This window comes from Salmo trutta, chromosome 23 (genome assembly GCF_901001165.1).
Source record: "Salmo trutta chromosome 23, fSalTru1.1, whole genome shotgun sequence".
Lineage (NCBI taxonomy): Eukaryota > Metazoa > Chordata > Actinopteri > Salmoniformes > Salmonidae > Salmo > Salmo trutta.
The window spans coordinates 44,902,353-44,929,423 of NC_042979.1; the positions used below are offsets into that span (position 1 = coordinate 44,902,353).

At 43.9% G+C, this 27,071-nt stretch overlaps 1 protein-coding gene across 1 annotated transcript in view; it reads left to right on the forward strand.

The window, feature by feature from the left end:
- Positions 1-12,873, forward strand: part of LOC115160137 (LIM homeobox transcription factor 1-beta) — an 85,067-nt gene extending 72,194 nt beyond the window's left edge. The window contains exons 3-8 of the mRNA XM_029710491.1: positions 1,952-2,184; positions 3,786-3,964; positions 4,414-4,491; positions 4,824-4,890; positions 11,137-11,301; positions 12,692-12,873. Coding sequence (XP_029566351.1) covers positions 1,952-2,184; positions 3,786-3,964; positions 4,414-4,491; positions 4,824-4,890; positions 11,137-11,301; positions 12,692-12,849 — 880 coding nt within the window. The 3' untranslated portion in view covers positions 12,850-12,873. The remainder of the gene's footprint in view (positions 1-1,951; positions 2,185-3,785; positions 3,965-4,413; positions 4,492-4,823; positions 4,891-11,136; positions 11,302-12,691) is intronic.
- The last annotated feature ends 14,198 nt before the right edge of the window (positions 12,874-27,071 follow it).

Consider the following 27,071-nt stretch of genomic DNA (forward strand, 5'->3'; position numbering starts at 1 on the left):
CCCCCTCCCTCTCTTTCTTCTCTCTCTCTCTCTCACCACCACACAGCCTTCTTCCAACCACCCCCCCCCTCTCTCTCTCTCTTCTCTCACACACACACAGCCTCGTTCCAACCCCCCCCCTCTCTCTATTCTCTCTCTACTCTCTCGCCCCACCCCCCCCCCCCCCCCCCCTCCCCCCCCCTCTCTCTCTCTCTCTCTCTCTCTTCCTCTCTCTTCTCTCTCCTTCACACACACCACAGGCCTTCTTTCCACACCCACCCTCTCTCTCTCTCTCTCTCTCTCTCTCTCTCTCTCTCTCTCTCTCTCTCTCTCTCTCTCTCACACACACACACAGCCCTTCTTTCCAACCTCCCCCCCTCTCTCTCTCTCTCTCTCTCTCTCTCCACACACACACAGCCCTTCTTTCCAACCCCCCCCTCTCTCTCTCTCTCTCTCTCTCTCTCTCTCTCTCTCTCTCTCTCACACACACACAGCCCTTCTTTCCAACCCCCCCCTCTCTCTCTCTCTCTCTCTTTCTCTCTCTCTCTCTCTCACACACACACACAGCCCTTCTTTTCCAACCTCCCCCCCCTCTCTCTCTCTCTCTCTCTCTTGCTCTCACACACACACACAGCCCTTCTTTCCAACCTCCCCCCCCTCTCTCTCTCTCTCTCTCTCTCAAACCCTTGGTGTACTCATCAGCCCTGAGGTGCTGTGATTTGGGGGCAGTGATATTACAGATGCTGAGCGCGTTATTAAACAAAGTCTCTGCGGGTCATTATCATACGAAGCAGTCGCCACGAGGCAGACGTCAGAGCCGGTTGTAATCCACACACACCATGGGGCATCCACCCTCCGCCCTGTCCCACCCCGGCCTCGCTGGGGCACCTGCCTGTAATATTCATGAAGCAGGATAATTGGTTTGGGACTCGGGACAGCATGGAACAGCAGCTGCCTGTGGAAGAGGTGGCTGGTAACAGCAGCTGCCTGTGGGTGAGGTGGAGGGTAACAGAATGTTCTGTAGATGCATGGACTCTGGCAATTGTTACTGAGTGGACTATCCTAGCAAAATGAATAAAATGTAATTACATTAAATGTAGATTTAGTAGTATCAGACATGCTATCGGGTGGTGGATTGACTATGGGAAACAGGAGGACCATTTACCCTGATATTGTATTTGTCAAATTGGTGTCAGAGGTGGGATCCAATGTGCCGCAGTTCAGGCTGTATTTTTAACTGTCTGATCAAATGTTTTGTACATGGGAACATTTTATCCCTGTTAAATCTTTTTTGTTGGATGATTGGTCGTCAAGATGTAATTTCTGGAATTCAAAAAGTCATAGTACTATGCTGTTACTGCTGCCTACCCATCATGCCTTGTTGCGTTGCAAATGGATCATCTCGAATCATTTAACACTCTGCTTCCCCCTAAACCCCCCCCCCCCCCCCCCCCCCCCCCCCCGCCCGCCCGTGAAGGCCCTCCTCCTTTCCCAACCGCTGACTGCAGTCAGTCGGGCTCAAGCGGAGCATTGCGGGGGGCGTTCGGCTGCGCTTTTACAGTTGAGCGGGTGTCAAAAGGCTAAGGAGTCGCAGGGGGTAGCCTGCTCAGCTAGCCAAGCACAGCCCTGTCCTACTCTGTCACATATAGCAAACAGAATGTTACATGGGGAATTAACGAAACCTTATTTATTTATTTTTTACGCTAGTCCGATGTTTGTTTGGCTGATTTAGTTCAAATTCAGTTAAATTGTTATTTTAGAGCCTACAGGAGTATAAAAGTATAAAAGCTAACATTTATGATTGACATTATACTACATGTAGTAAATGAGTAGTAATAATTGTACTGCTAAGAACAATATATCTGTAGTTGTTACAACCATTGGTCGTCACAAATAATTCAAGACTACTCCAAGCAATCTGTTCCAACTCTGGTCTCATCACCTATGCTTTCCCCTACTCTTGTCTCCCCAGACTGTTTGCCACCAAGTGCAGTGGTTGCCTGGAGAACATAGCTCCTACTGAGTTTGTGATGCGTGCCCTGGACTGTGTGTACCACCTGGGCTGTTTCTGCTGCTGCGTGTGCGACAGGCAGCTGTGCAAAGGAGACGAGTTTGTCCTCAAGGAGGGCCAGCTGCTCTGCAAGAGCGACTACGAGAGGGAGAAGGAACTGCTCAGCTCTATGAGTCCTGACGCTTCAGATTCAGGTAAAAGTACAACTCTCCTTAAACACGTGTTTCCTCAGTGGTGCTGCGCCCTGTTCCACAGACAGTGGTGCTGCGCCCTGTTCCACAGACAGTGGTGCTGCGCCCTGTTCCACAGACAGTGGTGCTGCGCCCTGTTCCACAGACAGTGCGAGCTTCTCCTGTCTGTTCCTCTGGTTCTTCCTTTGTCCAAATAATGATGCAGCTTGCCAAACCAGTATGGTTAGTAGCACCATATGCTTTAGATACCACCACACATGTTCTGCACAGTATCATTACAAACTGTATCTTCACTGATTTTAATACAGTAATGATGAATGACTTCAACTACTGTATGGAACCGTTGAAGAGATAGGCACCTGGCCAATAGTAGTGCACTATATAGGAAGTAAGGAGCCTTTTGGGACATTATTAACACCAGACAGGGGTTATTAAAACCCGGGGAGCTTAATTTAACATATTATGAATGTGTGTTTAATCAACAATTTAAGATCATTGATATTAAATACATGATCGGAGTCAAACATTTGGCTAAATGGAAGAAGTTGAAAGATAACTAATAACAGTAAGAAAGTCATGGAAATAATGAAGGGGGATCCATTGAATAGATGTAACAATGATCTTCCATTATATACTTTAGTGTGGATACAGGTCATTTGAATCGGTGGAGAGAGGTCAGAGAAACAGCGATGCTGTTTCAGTTCTGTCAACAACATCTGCTAGAACTCTGCTGAAACACACAATGTTCAAATTACTGTTGTCTTTTTGTTTTTTCTTATCCAAAGAAGGCAAGACTTAAAACCTCTTAAGGATCCGCCCCTTTTTTCCCCCAATTTTCACCTAAAATGACATACCCAAATCTAACTGCCTGTAGCTCAGGACCTGAAGCAAGGATATGTATATTCTTGATACCATTTCAAAGGAATGTGGAAATGTGAAATTAATGTAACACATTAGATCTGGTAAAAGATAATACAATGAAAAACCATGTGTTTTTTTTTGTACCATCATCTTTGAAATGCAAGAGAAAGACCATAATGTATTATTCCAGCCCAGGCGCAATTTAGATTTTGGCAAAGTGTTAGACTGATCCAATGAACCATTGCATTTCTGTTCAAAATGTTGTATCAAGACTGCCCAAAGGTGCCTAATTGGTTTATTAATAACTTTTCAAGTTCATAACTGTGCACTCCCCTCAAACAATAGCATGGTGTTCTTTCACTGTAATGCCTACTGTAAATTGGACAGTGCAGTTAGATTAACAAGAATTTAAACTTTTTGCCAATATCAGATATGTCTATGTTCTTGGAAATGTTGTAGTTACTTACAAACTCATGCTAATCGCATTAGCCTACGTTAGCTCAACCGTCCCGCGGGGGACCCACCGATCCTGTTAAATCACCAGACAACTGTAGACACGCTCTCCCATGCCTATCAATGCAGAGTATATCAATATTGATTATTTCCTTTTACGGTTCTATAACATTATTCATCTGCACATTTATTTGAAAGAGAAATCTGCTGCTGCATGTAGTAGTCAAGGGTTAGTTCAACAATGTTTCATATGATTCAAATACTTTTTGGTTGTATTTCCTTGTTTGCAGAGAAGAGTGAAGCTGAGGAGCTGGACGGGAAGCCTGAGAAGGGCTCCGGGGGCCAGGGGAAGGGAAGTGATGATGGGAAAGACCCTCGCCGTCCCAAACGGCCACGAACCATCCTGACCACCCAGCAGAGGAGAGCCTTCAAGGCATCCTTCGAGGTGTCCTCCAAACCCTGCCGGAAGGTAACCACCTTACCGTCTGACGAAACCATACAGATCCTATCATTCACAAGAGGAAATGATGTCATAGACCCGCGTAGCTCTAGTATGTTCCAATAATGGCAACCATCTTGGTCAGGAATAGATTAAATTGGACTGAATTTAATACTGTGTCTTAAACAGCCATGAACTTTAGAGCCCATCCGAATTTAGGCTTTTTCTACAACTATTGTTGTGTCTTACCAAATAACAATGTGTCTACCACTTCTAGAAGATACTACTAAGATATTACTACTCTTGTATTAAATATTGAATAAAATGTCATTAATAATTTAAACAACTATATTCACACACTTTTATCGACCATCAAAAGTATACTGTATTTTAAATATTTTCTACCACCTCTTACTTCCTCTGTCAGAATGCTTTACAAGAGGGGGATTACATTTATCTGTTTTGACTTCTCCCCCCAGGTTAGAGAGACGCTGGCGGCAGAGACAGGCCTTAGTGTCCGTGTTGTCCAAGTGTGGTTCCAGAACCAAAGAGCCAAGGTGAGATCTACCTGAACGATGTCTAAAGGCTGCTCCCCAAATGAAACAGGGTGGAGAATACAATCACTTTAATAAACATTTCAACAGTCAACGATCAGATTTTTAGGACACCTTAATGCTACTCTATTCACAGTCACATGTGGCATTAGCTATTCCCTACATGGTGCACTCTATGGCCCAAAGGGCTTTGGTCAAAAGAAGTGCTCTATATAGGTAATAAGGGTGCTATTTGGGACGTAGCCTAAGATTCACTGAAGTATGAACCATATTGTCTATACATGTTGGTCAAGCTTTTGCGTCTGTTATTAACCAGCATTGTGTTTTATTTGTAGATGAAGAAGCTAGCCCGGAGACAGCAACAACAGCATGAGCAGCAGAACTCTCAAAGGCTAGGCCAAGGTAGGCTGCTCTAGTTGTGGGTGTTGTCTGTGTGTTTTTTGTGTGTTTTTTGTGTGTTTTTTGTGTTTTGTGTGTGTGTGTGTGTTTTTTGTGTTTTGTGTGTGTGTGTGTGTGTGTGTGTGTGTGTGTGTGTGTGTGTGTGTGTGTGTGTGTGTGTGTGTGTGTGTGTGTGTGTGTGTGTGTGTGTGTGTGTGTGTGTGTGTGTGTGCGTGCGCACATGCACATGTGGTTGCATATGTGTGTGTGCCCAAGAGGTGAACTGGCTGAGAGTGTGGTTTGGAGAGGAGATGGAATAACTGGGCAGGTCTTCTGCATTATGATGAGGCTTCACTGGTTCTAGAATACTCCTAGAATACCTTATTATGAGACTTCACTGGTTCTAGAATACTCCTAGAATACCTTATTGTGAGACTTCACTGGTTCTAGAATACTCCTAGAATACCTTATGAGACTTCACTGGTTCTAGAATACTCCTAGAATACCTTATGATGAGGCTTCAATGGAACTAGAATACTCCTAGAAAACCTTATTATGAGACTTCACTGGTTCTAGAATACTCCTAGAATACCTTATGATGAGGCTTCAATGGAACTAGAATATTCCTAGCATACCTTATGATGAGACTTCACTGGTTCTAGAATACTCCTAGCATACCTTATGACGAGACTTCACTGGTTCTAGAATACTCCTAGAATACCTTATGACGAGACTTCACTGGTTCTAGAATACCTTATGATGATGCTTCACTGGTTCTAGAATACTCCTAGCATACCTTATGACGAGACTTCACTGGTTCTAGAATACCTTATGACGAGACTTCACTGGTTCTAGAATACCTTATGATGAGACTTCACTGGTTCTAGAATACCTTATGATGAGGCTTCACTGGTTCTAGAATACTCCTAGAATACCTTATGATGAGGCTTCACTGGTTCTAGAATACTCCTAGAATACCTTATGACGAGACTTCACTGGTTCTAGAATACCTTATGACGAGACTTCACTGGTTCTAGAATACCTTATGATGAGGCTTCACTGGTTCTAGAATACTCCTAGAATACCTTATGATGAGACTTCACTGGTTCTAGAATACCTTATGATGAGGCTTCACTGGTTCTAGAATACTCCTAGAATACCTTATGATGAGTCTTCACTGGTACTAGAATACTCCTAGAATACCTTATGATGAGTCGACACTGGTACTAGAGTACTCCTAGAATATCCACATTGTAGTAGAACTCTCACACAAGTCAAGGCCAGAGAGATTCCTTATCAAGACCGTTTCAAGCGTCTCAGTTGGAGTGCTGATCTAGGATCAGGTCCCCCTTGTCCATATATTATGATCTTAAAACTGATCCTAGATCAGCACTGCTACTCTGAGACGCTTGACAGTGGTGAATGGTCCTGACCAGGGTGAGACAGGACAGGGGTCATTCCAGTGGTTAGTGGTCCTGACCAGGGTGAGACAGGACAGGGGTCATTCCAGTGGTTAGTGGTCCTGAGCAGCCAGGGTGAGACAGGACAGGGGTCATTCCAGTGGTTAGTGGTCCTGACCAGGGTGAGACAGGACAGGGGTCATTCCAGTGGTGAATGGTCCTGACCAGGGTGAGACAGGACAGGGGTCATTCCAGTGGTTAGTGGTCCTGAGCAGCCAGGGTGAGACAGGACAGGGGTCATTCCAGTGGTGAATGGTCCTGACCAGGGTGAGACAGGACAGGGGTCATTCCAGTGGTTAGTGGTCCTGACCAGGGTGAGACAGGACAGGGGTCATTCCAGTGGTTAGTGGTCCTGACCAGCCAGGGTGAGACAGGACAGGGTTCAAAGCCAGGCTTCAGTCCAATGATGTGTTATTATTACCCACTATCCAATATCCCCCCCAGAGTCCTGACCCGTACACCTTCTGTTTCCACCACTGTGATATTACTGTGCGTGTGTATGGGTTTGTGCGTGTGTGTATGTGTGTGAGGTCGCTGCCCAGTATCAAACTCCCAACACAGCAGATTTGTGACAGCAACTCACTATTTGAATTAAGGGTAGCACTATATATAGAGTATTATAAACCGGGTAGTTCCTCCTCAGGCCTTATTGCTTAATTATAAACCGGGTAGTTCCTCCTCGGGCCTTATTGCTTAATTATAAACCGGGTAGTTCCTCCTCAGGCCTTATTGCTTAATTATAAACCGGGTAGTTCCTCCTCGGGCCTTATTGCTTAATTATAAACCGGGTAGTTCCTCCTCAGGCCTTATTGCTTAATTACAAACCGGTTAGTTCCTCCTCGGGCCTTATTGCTTAATTATAAACCGGGTAGTTCCTCCTCAGGCCTTATTGCTTAATTATAAACCGGTTAGTTCCTCCTCGGGCCTTATTGCTTAATTATAAACCGGGTAGTTCCTCCTCGGGCCTTATTGCTTAATTATAAACCGGTTAGTTCCTCCTCGGGCCTTATTGCTTAATTATAAACCGGGTAGTTCCTCCTCGGGCCTTATTGCTTAATTATAAACCGGGTAGATCCTCCTCGGGCCTTATTGCTTAATTATGAACCGGTTAGTTCCTCCTCGGGCCTTATTGCTTAATTATAAACCGGTTAGTTCCTCCTCGGGCCTTATTGCTTAATTATAAACCGGGTAGTTCCTCCTCGGGCCTTATTGCTTAATTATAAACCGGTTAGTTCCTCCTCGGGCCTTATTGCTTAATTATAAACCGGTTAGTTCCTCCTCGGGCCTTATTGCTTAATTATAAACCAGGTAGATCCTCCTCGGGCCTTATTGCTTAATTATAAACCGGTTAGTTCCTCCTCGGGCCTTATTGCTTAATTATAAACTGGTTAGTTCCTCCCCAGGCCTTATTGCTTAATTATAAACTGGGTAGTTCCTCCTCGGGCCTTATTGCTTAATTATAAACCAGGTAGTTCCTCCTCAGGCCTTATTGCTTAATTATAAACCAGGTAGATCCTCCTCGGGCCTTATTGCTTAATTATAAACCAGGTAGATCCTCCTCGGGCCTTATTGCTTAATTATAAACCGGTTAGTTCCTCCTCGGGCCTTATTGCTTAATTATAAACCGGGTAGTTCCTCCTCAGGCCTTATTGCTTAATTGTAAACCGGGTAGTTCCTCCTCGGGCCTTATTGCTTAATTATAAACCAGGTAGTTCCTCCTCTGGCCTTATTGCTTAATTATAAACCAGGTAGTTCCTCCTCGGGCCTTATTGCTTAATTATAAACCAGGTAGTTCCTCCTCGGGCCTTATTGCTTAATTATAAACCAGGTAGTTCCTCCTCAGGCCTTATTGCTTAATTATAAACCAGGTAGTTCCTCCTCGGGCCTTATTGCTTAATTATAAACCAGGTAGTTCCTCCTCGGGCCTTATTGCTTAATTATAAACCGGTTAGTTCCTCCTCGGGCCTTATTGCTTAATTATAAACCGGGTAGTTCCTCCTCGGGCCTTACTGCTTAATTATAAACCGGGTAGTTCCTCCTCGGGCCTTATTGCTTAATTATAAACCGGGTAGTTCCTCCTCGGGCCTTATTGCTTAATTATAAACCGGGTAGTTCCTCCTCGGGCCTTACTGCTTAATTATAAACCGGGTAGTTCCTCCTCGGGCCTTACTGCTTAATTATATGTATATCGTGTCGCAGTATTCCACACATAACTCTACTTCCATATTTGCGCTTCAGGATAACAATTGTATCGAACACCTAAATACACAAGCTAAATAATGTAGATGCTTAAGTGCTAAGAAGCATCCAGGTGTTTTGAGTCCATATTTGACCTAATATTGATTCGGTGCTCATTTTTTGTTTCTATTCTGGACTTTCAATTCCTTCACCTTTGATATTGAACACTGCATTGTTGGGACTGCATTAGACTGCATGTTTAAAGATTGCTGCAAAACTGACGTCATTTGGGTGATAGTGTTGATTAGAATCAAATCAAATCAAAGCCAGGGGTTATCAAGTGTGAGGTGGTGTGATCAGCTCGGCTCCCCGCGGCTGTGGTGCTTTATTGAGGACAGGATATGAGAGACGGAGTAGATAAGTGCTCAGCACCTCTGAAAGTACAAGTCGCGCCGTTTGCGAATGGGCTGCCATGTCAATAATGTGATCTAATAACCAGGGTTTATAACCACCTCAGTCAACCAGTGTAGTTAACTAAATGAGCTCTGGGACTGAAATACGTGTTGAAGTTGTGACTAAGAGCATTTAGTGAGAACTGAGGAACTTAAAATCCAAACGGAAAACTTTAGAAACTGCGTACACAAGCACTTCTGCACACACACACACACACACACACACACACACACACACAACATGTTTAGTGTTTTTAAATGTATATCAATTGTAAAGTATTTTGTCTGTATTGTATTTTTCGTTATATGTCGGACCCTAGTCAGACTAGCTGTCCTCGTTGGGATCCTAATAAATCAAATCAGTGGAGAGCATGTTGTAAGAATAGGACAATAGGTCAAGGACAGAAGAGATATTCACCTGTATGTCTCTGTCCCCTCCAGAAGAGATATTCACCTGTATGTCTCTGTCCTCCCTCCAGAAGAGATGTTCACCTGTATGTCTCTGTCCCATCCAGAAGAGATGTTCACCTGTATCTCTCTGTCCCATCCAGAAGAGATGTTCACCTGTATGTCTCTGTCCCCTCCAGAAGAGATGTTCACCTGTATGTCTCTGTCCTCCCTCCAGAAGAGATGTTCACCTGTATGTCTCTGTCCCATCCAGAAGAGATGTTCACCTGTATGTCTCTGTCCCATCCAGAAGAGATGTTCACCTGTTTGTCTCTGTCCCATCCAGAAGATATGTTCACCTGTATGTCTCTGTCCCATCCAGAAGAGATATTCACCTGTATGTCTCTGTCCTCCCTCCAGAAGAGATATTCACCTGTATGTCTCTGTCCTCCCTCCAGAAGAGATGTTCACCTGTATGTCTCTGTCCTCCCTCCTGAAGTGATGTTCACCTGTATGTCTCTGTCCCATCCAGAAGAGATATTCACCTGTATGTCTCTGTCCTCCCTCCAGAAGAGATATTCACCTGTATGTCTCTGTCCCATCCAGAAGAGATATTCAACTGTATGTCTCTGTCCCATCCAGAAGAGATGTTCACCTGTATGTCTCTGTCCTCCCTCCAGAAGAGATATTCACCTGTATGTCTCTGTCCTCCCTCCTGAAGTGATGTTCACCTGTATGTCTCTGTCCCATCCAGAAGAGATATTCACCTGTATGTCTCTGTCCTCCCTCCAGAAGAGATGTTCACCTGTATGTCTCTGTCCCATCCAGAAGAGATAATCACCTGTATGTCTCTGTCCTCTCCAGAAGAGATGTTCACCTGTATGTCTTTGTCCCATCCAGAAGAGATAATCACCTGTATGTCTCTGTCCCATCCAGAAGAGATATTCACCTGTATGTCTCTGTCCTCCCTCCAGAAGAGATATTCACCTGTATGTCTCTGTCCCATCCAGAAGAGAATTTCACCTGTATGTCTCTGTCCTCCCTCCAGAAGAGATGTTCACCTGTATGTCTCTGTCCTCCCTCCAGAAGAGATATTCACCTGTATGTCTCTGTCCCATCCAGAAGAGATGTTCACCTGTATGTCTCTGTCCTCCCTCCAGAAGAGATATTCACCTGTATGTCTCTGTCCCATCCAGAAGAGATATTCACCTGTATGTCTCTGTCCTCCCTCCAGAAGAGATGTTCACCTGTATGTCTCTGTCCCATCCAGAAGAGATATTCACCTGTATGTCTCTGTCCTCCCTCCAGAAGAGATGTTCACCTGTATGTCTCTGTCCCATCCAGAAGAGATATTCACCTGTATGTCTCTGTCCTCCCTCCAGAAGAGATGTTCACCTGTATGTCTCTGTCCTCCCTCCAGAATAGATATTCACCTGTTTGTCTCTGTCCTCCCTCCAGAAGAGATATTCACCTGTATGTCTCTGTCCTCCCTCCAGAAGAGATGTTCACCTGTATGTCTCTGTCCCATCCAGAAGAGATATTCACCTGTATGTCTCTGTCCTCCCTCCAGAAGAGATGTTCACCTGTATGTCTCTGTCCTCCCTCCAGAAGAGATATTCACCTGTATGTCTCTGTCCTCTCCAGAAGAGATATTCACCTGTATGTCTCTGTCCTCCCTCCAGAAGAGATATTCACCAGTATGTCTCTGTCCCATCCAGAAGAGATATTCACCTCTATGTCTCTGTCCTCCCATCCAGAAGAGATATTCACCTGTATGTCTCTGTCCCTTCCAGAAGTGATGTCGGGTCGGATGGAGGGCCTGCTGAGCTCCTACACCCCCCTGGGCCCCCCTCAGCAGCAGCAGCTAGTGGCTATGGAGCAGAACGGCTACGGCACCGACCCCTTCCAGCATGGACTCACCCCGCCACAGATGCCCGGAGACCACATGAACCCATACGGTGAGGACAGCAGCACAGAGTCAAGTCACACAGACAGCACACACACACACACACACACACACACACACACACACACACACACACACACACACACACACACACACACACACACACACACACAGTGGTCTAATTAGCTTGGTCACATTATGAATCATATAGGCTCACCTTATACTAAGAATAACATGGCATGGCTGAATACTCTGTGCCCTGGGAGATAATCCCCCCCCACCCCTGATATCAGGTAGTTGCATATGTGTGTAGCATATTGTACAATTGGCCTAAAGATTCCTGTCTGTCTGGTGAATTGGTATCCTGTGAGCCGATGGTCTTCAGATGGTCTTCAGATGGTCTTCAGGTGGTCTTCAGATGGTTTTCAGGTCGTCTTCAGGTGGTTTTCAGGTGGTCTTTAGGTGGTCTTCAGATGGTCTTCAGGTGGTCTTCAGGTGGTCTTCAGGTGGTTTTCAGATGGTCTTCAGATGGTTTTCAGATGGTTTTCAGATGGTCTTCAGGTGGTCTTCAGATGGTTTTCAGATGGTCTTCAGATGGTCTTCAGGTGGTCTTCAGGTGGTCTTCAGGTGGTCTTCAGGTGGTCTTCAGATGGTCTTCAGATGGTCTTCAGGTGGTCTTCAGGTGGTTTTCAGATGGTCTTTAGATGGTCTTCAGGTGGTCTTCAGATGGTCTTCAGATGGTCTTCAGGCTACAGCTTTGTCCAAACCATCACCGCTGTCTCATCTCCTAACACTCGCCCAAATGATGTCATCCTTCACCAAACCCTTGGTCCTTACGACCCCCCCCCCCCCCCCCCCCCCCCCCCCCCCCCCACACACACACACACGTACTGGTTTTATTGCTGCGAAGGCTAACCAATAATGTGTGTGTCTGATTAAAAATGTATGGGCCATCAAGCTGTCTCTGTCCTGATGTAACGGTGTCATTTAGATCCAAAGCACCAGCAACACCCAGGAGAGAAGACTCCTCGTCGCTGCAATTAAACACTGGTGCCATGGACTAAGAAAAGAAGACGCGGTCTCTGGTTGTGTTCCCACAGTGTCCCCGTAACACTCATTATTTTCTGTTGTGTGCCATCTTTATTGAGGCTTTGGAAGCACTTTGATTCAGGTGGCAATAGGTGCAATCAGAGATATTGCAGCCCACACACTCCCCATTAACAGTGAGCGTTCATCCCAGCTGATTTCAAGTTATTGCCACGGCCAAACCACAAACATTAACAGTTTTATTTTGGGGGGTTGGGGGGGTTGTTCTTTATCCGTTTAGTTTTTTTTGTGTAAACAGCTCCCTCCCCCTGTCTGTTTATTTATTTGAGCAACTAGTTCACATAACCTCACTCATAGCTCTGTTTGTCTTTGCTTCTGTCTCTCTTCTCTAACAGGAAATGACTCCATTTTCCACGACATCGACAGCGACACGTCCCTCACCAGCCTCAGCGACTGTTTCATGGCGGCGTCCGACATTGGCTCCCTGCAGGTGCGGGTGGGGAACCCCATCGACCGTCTCTACTCCATGCAGAGCTCTTACTTTGCCTCCTGAAAGTCAATCCCGAACCGAAGGGGGTTGGGGAGGGAGGGAGGGAGGGAGGGAGGGAGGGATGGAGGGATGGAGGGAGGGAGGGAGGGATGGAGGGATGGAGGGGGGGAGGGAGGGAGGCAGGTGAGGGGATACTCAGTACATAACTGTACAGCCATAAAACAAGCTTTTGCCTCAAGAAAATAACTGAAGGGAAAAACGGAAAGGTACCATGCAAAAAAAACTAATCTCCACAGGCTTGTAGCCAGGAACTAAGAGAGAAGGACAAACTTGAAGACATAATTGGACACTTTTCTTTTCCCCGTGTATTGGAGAAGCAGTGGGAGCTTAAACTACAACATGGTTAAGAATGGTATTGGAGGGATTTCTGCGGGATGTTTGTAAAAAAAAACGAATGTCGTTGCATCTATGCTCAGAAGAATACTTATTTAAGTCCGCATTTGTATATATAATGAAATGGGAATATTTGTTTGACCTGAATTCTAAAGGGGAAAATGTATATATATGTATTATAGTCCAAGTCACTGATTTTGAAACGTCAGTTAACCAGTAGAGGACTCAGTCATCCAGCTATGTGTCCAAGCTTTATCAACGGAAACCTTCTCTGAGCATGTGTCCAAGTGAACCTTTCCTAAAAGCATAGATAAAAAAAATATATATGTATAACACCAAATTGAGTATATTACGATGTACAAAGTTGGTATATGCTGATCATGTTTCTTTATCAACACTACAACAACCATAAATCATTTTGATAATATACGTTTAGCCATTAAGCTTCTTGGATGTGTGATATTAAAGAGAGTTTGTGAAAGACATGATTGGATAAAAAAAAAAATGTTTTGTTTAAGTGTATATAGTATATGTGGAACATTCTCAAAAACCAAGCAGTTTTGCATGTTGAAATGGACAACAATCTATTTATTAAAGGACAACATGCTAAGTGATACTTCAAAAATGGAAAAGCTTTATTTAAAAAGGCAAAGATCCCAGTGTAAAGTATAGTGAGAAGAAGCATTATAATTCATTTCTGTCCTTTTGATTATGAAATTTATAGTAGTATTTTTTTGTTGTGTAAATTAGTATCACTGTGCTATTTATTTGTCACGAGCTGACTGAGACCTTGTCGAGAGTGCATTTTTATTGCTACAATTTGCTAAATTACCAAAGTTTGTTGGTACTACAAAATAAACTCTGAAAAACCCCAGTTCCTATTTCTTGTCTTCCTTAATATTCTTCTTACACATGTTTCAATGACATACTGGATCTGAGAACGACACATTTAAATTCATAACCTAAATGTGAAAATAAGGGTCATTAGACGTAGGCCTATTCAGTCCATTTTATAATCATTCATATGAAAGATGGCAATACAATGTTTCTGCACCATATCTTGTGAGGAAGAAGAGAAGAAGGGGAAAAAAAATCAAGCATAACTTTCAGTTCAGGTAATTAACCAACAAACACTAACATTGGAGGGGTAATAACAAATGACAGATCAATGAGAGTATGTTTGCACAAGGTGCTCTGTTCCCCCGTGGTGGTTCTCTGACCCAGGTCAACCCTGACAATAAGAGCCTGAGCAGCTTTAAGAGAAACTATGGCCCTCAGACATGGTATGGTACCCATGGGGCCTTGCATAATCAGGACAGGCTAATAGCTGCCTCTACAGAGAATGATCGCTAAAAGATGAGCCTTCTCATAAGCCCCTCACGGACCAACTGTGGGCAGGGAACCGGCAGCGTTTGATCACTGACTAGGGAACCCGGGGGGGGCGAGAGGTCAGGACAGCTGTTTATTAAACTCACTTTGTAATGGTGGTCTCGTGAGGACCATAAACTAACCCACGACATGGCCTCGTGTTGAGGCCCTCTGTGGCCAGGCCAGGCTAGGTTTAGTTTTATTAGGATCCTATTTAGCTCTAGCTTGGCTTCCTGAACTCGTTAGGAACTCGCCTTTCATCTCATATTAATCAGTCTATGACAAACAGAAAGTGTTTTTGTTAAAAATCTCTGAATTATTTTAGATTACTAGATGAAATTCGATCTGTGAATGTGCTAAAGCGATGAAACCACGTTTTCCTGCTGCGTTGCGATGTAAGGATTCCAGGCATATGCCATTGTTAGTGGCTGTGAAGTAGGGTTCAACCAGGACTTGATGGACAGTCTGAAGAGCGAATTGAATGGTAGGAGGGACATCGCATCTTCAGGTGGTGTCAGATTTCACATCTTGCTTCATACAGGCAGAAGAGACATAGTCCTGTGTCTGGGAGAATCAGGGCTACAGTTCAATGCAAGCCATTTCCATCTATGGTTTCCACAAATTGATTTATAGCTGAAAATGTCGGTCAGAACCGGTACCAAAACCATGTCCCCTAAACAGGGAACTTTACTTCGAATTAGGTTTTAAGGTGCTCTAAAATCTTGTCCCATAGGTTTTTTTAATGTAATTTATCTTGTTTTAGTCATTTTTCAGCTGAGCAGTCTGACTTGTTTGCCACCTTTAATAGCATCATTTGTTTGAACCATAAACATTTTCAATTCATCATCGATCCAGAGGGTTCTAATAGTTCTCACAGTTAGTTTCTTAACAGCTGCATGTTTGTCAACAATTGGCAAGAATAATTTTATAAATCTCTATAAAATGTGCTGCATCTGGATTCTCCTCCTTATACACATCAGACCAACATACATTTTTTTTTACATCTTAAACAATAAGAGTCCTGAGAAAACATTTTGTATGATCTCTCATAAAAAAAAACGTTAGGCCCTGCCTTTGGTACTGTGGCTATCCTTGTTATTGCCACAATGTTATGGTCACTACAGAACAGATTTTGTTTTGGAGCAAAGCTCTGCAGCATTAGTGAAGATACAGTGCATTCGAAAGGCATTCAGACCCCTTTACTTTTTCCACACGTTACAGCATTATTCTAAAATTGATTAAATTGTTTTTTTCCCCCCTCATCAATCTACTCACAATACCCCATAATGACAAAGCAAAAAGGTGTTTAGACATTTTTGCAAATGTATAAAAAAATATTTATATATTACATTTACATAAGTATTCAGACCTTTTACTCAGTACTTTGTTGAAGCGCCTTTGGCAGCGATTTCAGCCTCAAGTCTTCTTGGGTATGACGTTACAAGCTTGGCACACCTGTATTTGGGGAGTTTCTCCCATTCTTCTCTGCAGATCCTCTCAAGCTCTGTCAGGTTGGACGGGAGCATTGCTGCACAGCTTTTTTAGTCTCTCCAGAGATGTTTGATCGGGTTCACGTCCGGGCTCTGGCTGGGCCACTCAAGGACATTCAGAGACTTGTCCAAAGCCACTCCTGCGTTGTCTTGGCTGTGTGCTTAGGGTCGATGTCCTGTTGGAAGGTGAATCTTTGCCCCAGTCTGAGGTCCTGAGCACTCTGGAGCAGGTTTCATCAAGGGTCTCTCTGTACTTGGCTCCGTTCATCTTTCCCTTGATCCTGACTAGTCGCCTAGTCCCTGCCGCTGAAAAACATCCCCACAGCATGATGCTGCCACCACCATGCTTCACCGTAGGGATGGTGCCAGGTTCCTCCAGACGTGACGCTTGGCATTCAGGCCAAAGAGCTCAATCTTGGTTTCATCAGACCAGAGAATCTTATTTCTGATGGTCTGAGAGTCTTTAGGTGCCTTTTCGCAAACTCCAAGCGGGCTGTCATGTGCCTTTTACTGAGGAGTGGCATCCGTCTGGCCACTTTACCATAAAGGCCTGATTGGTGGAGTGCTGCAGAGATGGTTGTCCTTCTGGAAGGTTCTCCCATCTCCACAGAGGAACTCTAGAGCTCTGTCAGAGTGACCATTGGGTTCTTGGTCACCTCCCTGACCAAGGCTCTTCTCTCCTAATTGCTCAGTTTGGCGGCCAGCTCTAGGAAGAGTCTTGGTGGTTTCAAACTTCTCCCATTTAAGAATGATGGAGGCCACTGTGTTCTTGGGGACCTTCAACGCTGCAGACATTTTTTGGTACCCTTCCCCAGATCTGTGCCTCAACACAATCCTATCTCAAAGCTCTACGGACAATTCCTTCGACCTCATGGCTTGGTTTTTGCTCTGACATGCACTGTCAACTGTGGGACCTTATATAGACAGGTGTGTGCTTTTCCAAATCATGTCCAATCAATTGAATTTACCACAGGTGGACTCCAATAAATTTGTAGAAACATCTCAAGGATGATCAATGGAAACAGGATGCGCCTGAGCTCTATTTGGAGTCTCATAGCAAAGAGTCTGAACACTTATGCAAATAAGGTATATCCATATTTTATTTGTAATAAATTTGTAAAACATTCCAAAAACCTGTTTTCACTCTGTCATTATTGGGTATTGTGTGTAGATTGATGAGGAAAACAAATAATTGAATCAATTTTAGAATAAGGCTGAAACGTAACAAGATGTGGTAAAATTCAAGGGGTCTGAACACTTTTGGAATGCACTGTATGATCAATACAAGTGGATGTCACAGATCCAACACTATTGGTATCCACTCTAGTTGGTTGAGTGATAACCTGGGTCATGTTACAGCCATCAGTCACATTAAGAAGTTTCCTCTTGAGAGGACATCTAGATAATAACCAGTTAATGTTCAGGTCACCCAGAAAATACATTTCTCTGTTAGCATCAGAGACCTTATCTAACATCACACACATATTCTCCAGATACTGACTGTTAGCATCAGAGACCTTATCTAACATCACACACATATTCTCCAGATACTGACTGTTAGCATCAGAGACCTTATCTAACATCACACACATATTCTCCAGATACTGACTGTTAGCATCAGAGACCTTATCTAACATCACACACATATTCTCCAGATACTGACTGTTAGCATCAGAGACCTTATCTAACATCACACACATATTCTCCAGATACTGACTGTTAGCATCAGAGACCTTATCTAACATCACACACATATTCTCCAGATACTGACTGTTAGCATCAGAGACCTTATCTAACATCACACACATATTCTCCAGATACTGACTGTTAGCATCAGAGACCTTATCTAACATCACACACATATTCTCCAGATACTGACTGTTAGCATCAGAGACCTTATCTAACATCACACACATATTCTCCAGATACTGACTGTTAGCACGTCAGCAGCAGCACACTAAAAGAAGAGGCTTCAGATGAGGCAGGTGAACCTGCAACCACCCCACTTTAAAAACAAAAGGTTGGGACTGGCTGGAAGCAGTCAGTCACCCCTGGTAGTTGTAGTTTCAGTGGAGATGATTCTCTCTGATGGAAGCAGTCAGTCACCCCTGGTAGTTGTAGTTTCAGTGGAGATGATTCTCTCTGATGGAAGCAGTCAGTCACCCCTGGTAGTTGTAGTTTCAGTGGAGATGATTCTCTCTGATGGAAGCAGTCAGTCACCCCTGGTAGTTGTAGTTTCAGTGGAGATGATTCTCTCTGATGGAAGCAGTCAGTCACCCCTGGTAGTTGTAGTTTCAGTGGAGATGATTCTCTCTGATGGAAGCAGTCAGTCACCCCTGGTAGTTGTAGTTTCAGTGGAGATGATTCTCTCTGATGGAAGCAGTCAGTCACCCCTGGTAGTTGTAGTTTCAGTGGAGATGATTCTCTCTGATGGAAGCAGTCAGTCACCCCTGGTAGTTGTAGTTTCAGTGGAGATGATTCTCTCTGATGGAGAACCAAGTGCTTAATGGGAAAGATTTGTCCCCAACAAAACAAAAAAATAATCTGTAGTTTGAAAATGTTTTGATTTTATTTTACTGATTGATTATTTTCTATAAATGTTTGTTTTCTATTTAATTCCATTTCATCTTTGAAAATACCAAAATATTTAACATACATAAAACGTTTGCGAAAATGTCCCAACTAAACAGAAATCTGTGTACCATGCGATTCTCACCAAAAAATGCTTTAAGGAAACAAACGTTCCATAAATGTCAGTTGTTCAGGAACCCGGCATTAACATTTAAAATATGTGTCAGTCTTGGAACAATCTTACACTTGTTTTCACAAACTGGTTTATGGGAAGCAGTTATACGACCAAAGCTACACTGGAGGTTATAGTGAGTGTTTTGAGAATCTAAGTGGAAGTGTGTGTGTGTGTGTGTGTGTCTCTGTCTGTCTGTCTGTGTGTGTGTGTGTGTGTGTGTGTGTGTGAGTGTGTGTGTGTGTGTCTCTGTCTGTCTGTCTGTGTGTGTGTGTGTGTGTGTGTGTGTGTGTGTGTCTCTGTCTGTGTCTCTGTCTGTGTGTGTGTGTGTGTGTGTGTGTGTGGGTGTGTCTCTGTCTGTCTGTCTGTCTGTCTGTCTGTCTGTCTGTCTGTCTGTCTGTCTGTCTGTCTGTCTGTCTGTCTGTCTGTCTGTCTGTCTGTCTGTCTGTCTGTCTGTCTGTCTGTCTGTCTGTGTGTGTGTCTGTGTGTGTGTGTGTGTGTGTGTGTGTGTGTGTGTGTGTGTGTGTGTGTGTGTGTGTGTCTGACAGGTAGAGAGGTATATTTAGTTCCTCATCAGGAGCTTACAGCATGAATCTGGGCCGAAGGTCAAACCACAATGTCCTTGTTGCACAGTCAGGATTTTCAACTGTTTAAAGGCAAAAAGCATTGCCTATACATACAGATAATGTTTTTTTTTTTAGAAGCGATAAAAGCACATGTATAAAACTCGATAGGAGTTGATTTGCATTTTCTCACACCTTTAAGATGGATTGCTAGCATTAAATTCAGGTTTGTCCTTTTGCTCATTTTGAAATATCTCCACACATACTTTCAATGTATTACATTTGTATATCACACCAACATCCACGGTTAAATCTTCAGTGGATGATGGATAAAATAAAAATACAAAATCAGATTAAAAAAATTAAAAACAACAACAAAGTGAAGGTACAGCTCAAACAGGGGAAAACCAGAAAAAGGAGAGAAAGAGAGAGAATAAGAGAGTGAGGGCGAAAGAGAGACCAAGATAAATGGAAGGGGTGAAAAGGAAGGGAAAGTAAGCAAAAGAGAGGGAGGGAGGAAGAGAGAGAGAGAGAGAGGAGAGAGAGGAGAGAGGAGGGAGAGAGGAGGGAGAGAGAGGAGGGAGAGAGAGAGGAGGGGAGAGAGAGGAGGAGAGAGAGGAGAGAGGGAGAGAGAGGAGAGAGAGGAGAGAGGAGAGGAGAGAGAGGCGAGTGAGAGAGAGAGGGAGGGAGAGAGAGAGAGAGAGAGGAGGGAGAAGAGAGAGAGAGGAGGGAGAGAGAGAGGAGAGAGAGAGAGAGGAGGAGAGAGAGAGAGAGAGAGAGGAGAGAGAGAGAGGAGGGAGAGAGGAGGAGGAGAGGAGGAGGGAGGAGGAGAGGAGGGAGAGAGAGAGAGGAGAGAGAGAGATGAGAGAGAGAGAAGAGGACGAGAGAGAGATGAAGGAGAGAGAGAGAGAGAGAGAGAGAGAGAGAAGAGCGAGAGGGAGAGAGGAGGAGAGGAGAGAGAGAGGCGGAGGGAGAGGAGAGAGAGAGAGAGGAGAGAGAGAGGGGAGGGAGAGAGAGGAGGAGGGAGAGAGAGGAGGGAGAGAGAGGAGGGAGAGGAGGAGGGAGAGAGAGAGGAGGGGAGAGAGAGAGAGAGGAGAGAGAGAGAGAGAGAGGAGGGGAGAGAGAGAGAGAGAGAGAGAGACAGAGAGAGAGAGAGAGGAGGAGGGGAGAGAGAGGAGGTGTAGCCACAGACAGTCAGACATGTGAATTAGCTGGTGAGAGCATAGCCAGAGGAGAGTATACACTTGGAGGTGTCAGGCAACACCTGGGTAGCTCCTTCATCATTCTGACAGCAGATCAGTTAGGCTGGCCCGCCTCACCCCGCCTCTACCCAGCCCCTGCTGAAGATCTGTCTTGATAACCAGTCCTGTTCTCTTTCTCCCTCTGCTATTTTTTTTCTTACTCTCTCGTTCTCCCTGTCATCTGCCGCAGAAGAACCCACGGGGTATGATGGTGACGGTTACAGCCTCCTATCCCAATTCCTCTGCCTGTCCCTCTATCCCCGCAAGGCAACATACGGATTAATGACATCGTTGGGCCTTCAAACACACACACACACACACACACACACACACACACACACACACACACACACACACACACACACACACACACACACACACATCACTCAGTAACACACACCCCAACCCAAAACACATTTGAGTCCATTACTTACAATACACAACACACTATCCACCTTCCTTCCTTACTTCCTTCCTTCCTTCCTTCCTTCCTTACCCATTGTATCCAATAAGTTTGGTATTAGGTATTTTATCAGGATCCCCATTAGCTGTTGCTATAGCAGCAGCTAGTCTTCCTGGGGTCCACACAAAACATGAAACATGACATAATACAGAACATGAACAGACGAGAACAGCTCGAGGACAGAACTACATAGATTTAAAAACGGCACACATAGCCTACATATCGATACATACACACAATATTTCTAGATCAAATAGGGGTGAGGTGTTGGGACAAACTGCCACGCACATTCCTTTCTGCTTTTACCTTTCACACATTGGCTTATGGTGTCATTAGAAGCTCACTATCTCCTGTATGAATCTGCCTGACCTATTGAAATCCTGTATGAATCTGCCTGACCTATTGAAATCCTGTATGAATAGTCTGCCTGACCTATTGAAATCCTGTATGAATAGTCTGCCTGACCTATTGAAATCCTGTATGAATCTGCCTGACCTATTGAAATCCTGTATGAATCTGCCTGACCTATTGAAATCCTGTATGAATCTGCCTGACCTATTGAAATCCTGTATGAATCTGCCTGACCTATTGAAATCCTGTATGAATCTGCCTGACCTATTGAAATCCTGTATGAATCTGCCCTGACCTATTGAAATCCTGTATGAATCTGCCTGACCTATTGAAATCCTGTATGAATCTGCCTGACCTATTGAAATCCTGTATGAATCTGCCTGACCTATTGAAATCCTGTATGAATCTGCCTGACCTATTGAAATCCTGTATGAATCTGCCTGACCTATTGAAATCCTGTATGAATAGTCTGCCTGACCTATTGAAATCCTGTATGAATCTGCCTGACCTATTGAAATCCTGTATGAATCTGCCTGACCTATTGAAATCCTGTATGAATCTGCCTGACCTATTGAAATCCTTTATGAATAGTCTGCCTGACCCATTGAAATAGAGAACAAAAAGGATTGCCTTCCCTTTTTCGATCAATCTCTGTATTTTGTGTACATTTCAGATCTGTCGTGCCGGCTGGTTAGCCCTTTTTTGGGTCATTGAACACTACCCATAGTTCACACCACGCTTGGTTAGCTTTCCTGACTGACAGTTCGTGACAATATTTACACACAGAGCAACAAATGTCTTTCTACGCTTTGTATCAGCAATGGTTAACATGAGTGGAATAACCTAATTTGTTCCATTCGGTCGCGTCGGCAGGCGTAAGACAAACAATGACCTGATTGCCAAACACTTGATCGTAAAAGAAGTCCTGCTTCCTCACCACCACCACCACCACCACCACCACCAACAGACGCCTCATAATTTGCGTCCGCTCAGGTGGAAGTTACAGACCGAGACAGATGTCAATAGCTTTCCACCCGACGAAACCTGTCGCTTGACAACGTTTGGTTTGGCGTCGCTGACAAACAATTCCCGGGCGAGGCCAAGTTCAGACACCAAGGTGAGCAGAGATGGTTACAACACCTCTCTTTGTATCAGCTTGACAGAAATAGCATATGACAGAATATGTGAGGATTTGATACTGATATGGGAGGACAAGGTTACTCAGCAACAAGGTTACTCAGAGTGGACTGGTTGTAAGGCTAAGGTAACATGCAACTGAGCTGTCCATCAATTGTATACCTTTTTTTCCCCAGCTTTCCCCCCCCCCCCCCCTTTATTTTACAAGGCAAGTCAACAAAGAACAATTTCTTATTTACAATGACGGCCTAGCGATACCTTCCACATAAAGTAGGTAGCATACTGTTGCTTGTCTGCCACTACTCACTACTGATGATGTACAATGTGGCTTCTATTCCTTAGGACTGACCAGCCACAACAAGTAAGGTTAAAGACATGCCTGGTGTTTAAAGAGGCTCTAAGGGATTGTCTCGGACCAGTTCTCTCAACACCAATCCTAACCTGAAATATCAATCTGAATCTAAGATACATCCACAAAAAATGGTGTGAATTGTAGAAAGCAACCAACACTGATATGATCAGTGATAGTTAACATGAGTGAAATGTATCTGTGCTTTGTCCCCATTCTGAAGAGTTCATTCTGCAGTGTTCGTGTCAGTAACAGGAAAGGTAAGCCTCATGTACGGTTTCTCCACACGCTCAGCATGAAATACGTAGTATCTTCTCCAGGGTGTACCTCAGGGCTCAGCATCAGTACGGCTGCTGAAGGCTTGACGGTATGGAGCAAGTGTCAGTAGGTACAGTACAAAAAGAACTTTTGACGCCTGGCGTATTTCTCTCTCCTTATCGCATTATGCCGGCCTGACAGTCACAGGTGTGAGAAAAATAAGCCGTCAATCTGGCAGCCCGTCACTCACTCACTTGAAATCACTGCCACAGAAGACCATCCATTGGCTGAGCCTGTGCAAGGGAAGACAGTTTTTAACCTCCGGTATGCGCTCTTGCCTTCAGTCAAATTACTGCCATACTTTTCCTCACCTTTGAGAAAGACTCTACAATGATTGATTGGTAATGCCTGAGCCAGACGAATGGCTGCCACAGGGCAAGTAGTTACACACGCTCTCTACGTTTCATCTCTCTGACACTTGAAGCTTTCATGCTGATGACCCTGGTCACTCTTGAGAGTTTGTCTCTTATTTTCCTTTCATGCAAGTGTACACAAAACACTAGACTCCAGGAAGAGCCTGACAGCATTCTCTGAATAGCTTGGCAGGATGGTTAAAGATATCTGAGTGGGGGTTAATTTGGGCACTTTGAAGGGTATCCCTCACTAATTAAGTCTAATAAGCTCTCTGTCATTAGCGGGGTGGATGAGACTTCTGACATTACCCCACTGAAGAAAGACAAGGACCAGATAAGGACCAGACTTAACAAACTGAGGATAAGGGCCAAACTTAACAAACTGAAGATAACAACCAGACTTAACAAACTGAGGATAAGGACCAGACTTAACAAACTGAAGATAACAACCAGACTTAACAAACCGAGGATAAGGACCAGACTTAACAAACTGAGGATAAGGACCAGACTTAACACAGAGGATAAGGGCCAGACTTAACACAGAGGATAAGGGCCAAACTTAACAAACTGAAGATAACAACCAGACTTAACAAACTGAGGATAAGGACCAGACTTAACAAACTGAGGATAAGGACCAGACTTAACAAACTGAGGATAAGGGCCAGACTTAACAAACTGAAGATAAGGACCAGACTTAACAAACTGAAGATAACAACCATTTACATTTACATTTAAGTCATTTAGCAGACGCTCTTATCCAGAGCGACTTACAAATCCCAGACTTAACAAACTGAAGATAACAACCAGACTTAACAAACTGAGGATAAGGACCAGACTTAACAAACTGAGAATAAGGACCAGACTTAACAAACTGAAGATAACAACCAGACTTAACAAACTGAGGATAAGGACCAGACTTAACAAACTGAGGATAACAACCAGACTTAACAAACTGAGGATAAGGACCAGACTTAACAAACTGAAGATAACAACCAGACTTAACAAACTGAGGATAAGGACCAGACTTAACAAACTGAGGATAACAACCAGACTTAACAAACTGAGGATAAGGACCAGACTTAACAAACTGAGGATAACAACCAGACTTAACAAACTGAGGATAAGGACCAGACTTAACAAACTGAGGATAAGGACCAGACTTAACAAACTGAGGATAACAACCAGACTTAACAAACTGAGGATAAGGACCAGACTTAACAAACTGAGGATAAGGACCAGACTTAACAAACTGAGGATAAGGACCAGACTTAACAAACTGAGGATAAGGACCAGACTTAACAAACTGAGGATAAGGACCAGACTTAACAAACTGAGGATAAGGACCAGACTTAACAAACTGAGGATAAGGGCCAGACTTAACAAACTGAAGATAACAACCAGACTTAACAAACTGAGGATAAGGACCAGACTTAACAAACTGAGGATAAGGACCAGACTTAACAAACTGAGGATAAGGGCCAGACTTAACAAACTGAGGATAACAACCAGACTTAACAAACTGAGGATAAGGACCAGACTTAACAAACTGAGGATAAGGGCCAGACTTAACAAACTGAGGATAAGAAACAGACTTAACAAGCGTTTGTTGAGAAACAGAGGGTCATTTTTACATATATTTAAATATATCCTTTTTTTAACTAGGCAAGCAAGTTAAGAACAAATTCTTATTTACGATGACGGCCTACACAGGATAACGCTGGGCCAATTGTGCGCCGCTCTATGGAACTCCCAATCAGGGCCGGTTGTGATACAGCCTGGATTCAAACCAGGGTGCCTGTAGTGACGCCTCTAGCACTGAGATGCAGTGCCTTAGACCTCTGCGCCACTCAGGCAAGACTTAACAAGCGTTTGCTGAGAAACTGAGGGTAAGGACCAGACTTAACAAGCGTTTGATGAGAAACTGAGGATAAGGACCAGACTTAACAAGCGTTTGATGAGAAACTGAGGGTAAGGACCAGACTTAACAAGCGTTTGATGAGAAACTGAGCATAAGGGCCAGACTTAACAAGCGTTTGATGAGAAACTGAGGGTAAGGACCAGACTTAACAAGCGTTTGATGAGAAACTGAGGGTAAGGACCAGACTTAACAAGCGTTTGATGAGAAACTGAGGATAAGGACCAGACTTAACAAGCGTTTGATGAGAAACTGAGGATAAGGACCAGACTTAACAAGCGTTTGATGAGAAACTGAGGATAAGGGCCAGATTTAACAAGCGTTTGATGAGAAACGGAGGATAAGGGCCAGACTTAACAAGCGTTTGATTAGAAACTGAGGATAAGGGCCAGACTTAACAAGCGTTTGATGAGAAACTGAGGATAAGGACCAGACTTAACAAGCGTTTGATGAGAAACTGAGGAATAAAAGTGAAATCTAGAACATTTAGAATTGTTTATGATAACCTCTAGCTGTGCCATGTTCCATTGGAAAACGTTCTCAAACGTTTTTGTGGCAAATAGAAATTCCACAAATACAGCCGACGTGATTCCTTATTCTACATGTCAGAGTGACATGTTTGTTCTACATCAAATTTATATCTGAATGTTCCAAAATGTTGCGTCCTGCTGAATGCGCCCCCTGATGTGTGGTGAGTTTCTCACGCAAAATGGCTGCCATGGCATCCCTCAGGTGGGTGTTACTAGAGGTTGGTAGTGAGTGAGGTGAGTTTCTCCCCATACAACAACGTAAAGCGGTTAGATCACTTGGACAAAGTGCTTTTGAAAAATCCAAATTATTATTATGCAGGTTGCATGGTAAGCACATTGCAGTAGTTGAGATAATGACACCAACCTGTTTTCGGTTGTGTTGGGGGACTATGTTGATGTGGTACCGATTATATTGTGTGTTGGGGACTATGTTGATGTGGTACCGATTATATTGTGTGTTGGGGGACTATGTTGATGTGGTACCGATTATATTGTGTGTTGGGGGACTATGTTGATGTGGTACTGATTATATTGTGTGTTGGGGGACTATGTTGATGCGGTACTGATTATATTGTGTGTTGGGGGACTATGTTGATGCGGTACTGATTATATTGTGTGTTGGGGGACTATGTTGATGCGGTACTGATTATATTGTGTGTTGGGGGACTATGTTGATGTGGTACTGATTATATTGTGTGTTGGGGGACTATGTTGATGTGGTACTGATTATATTGTGTGTTGGGGGACTATGTTGATGCGGTACTGATTATATTGTGTGTTGGGGGACTATGTTGATGCGGTACTGATTATATTGTGTGTTGGGGGACTATGTTGATGTGGTACCGATTATATTGTGTGTTGGGGGACTATGTTGATGCGGTACCGATTATATTGTGTGTTGGGGGACTATGTTGATGTGGTACTGATTATATTGTGTGTTGGGGGACTATGTTGATGTGGTACTGATTATATTGTGTGTTGGGGGACTATGTTGATGTGGTACTGATTATATTGTGTGTTGGGGGACTATGTTGATGTGGTACTGATTATATTGTGTGTTGGGGGACTATG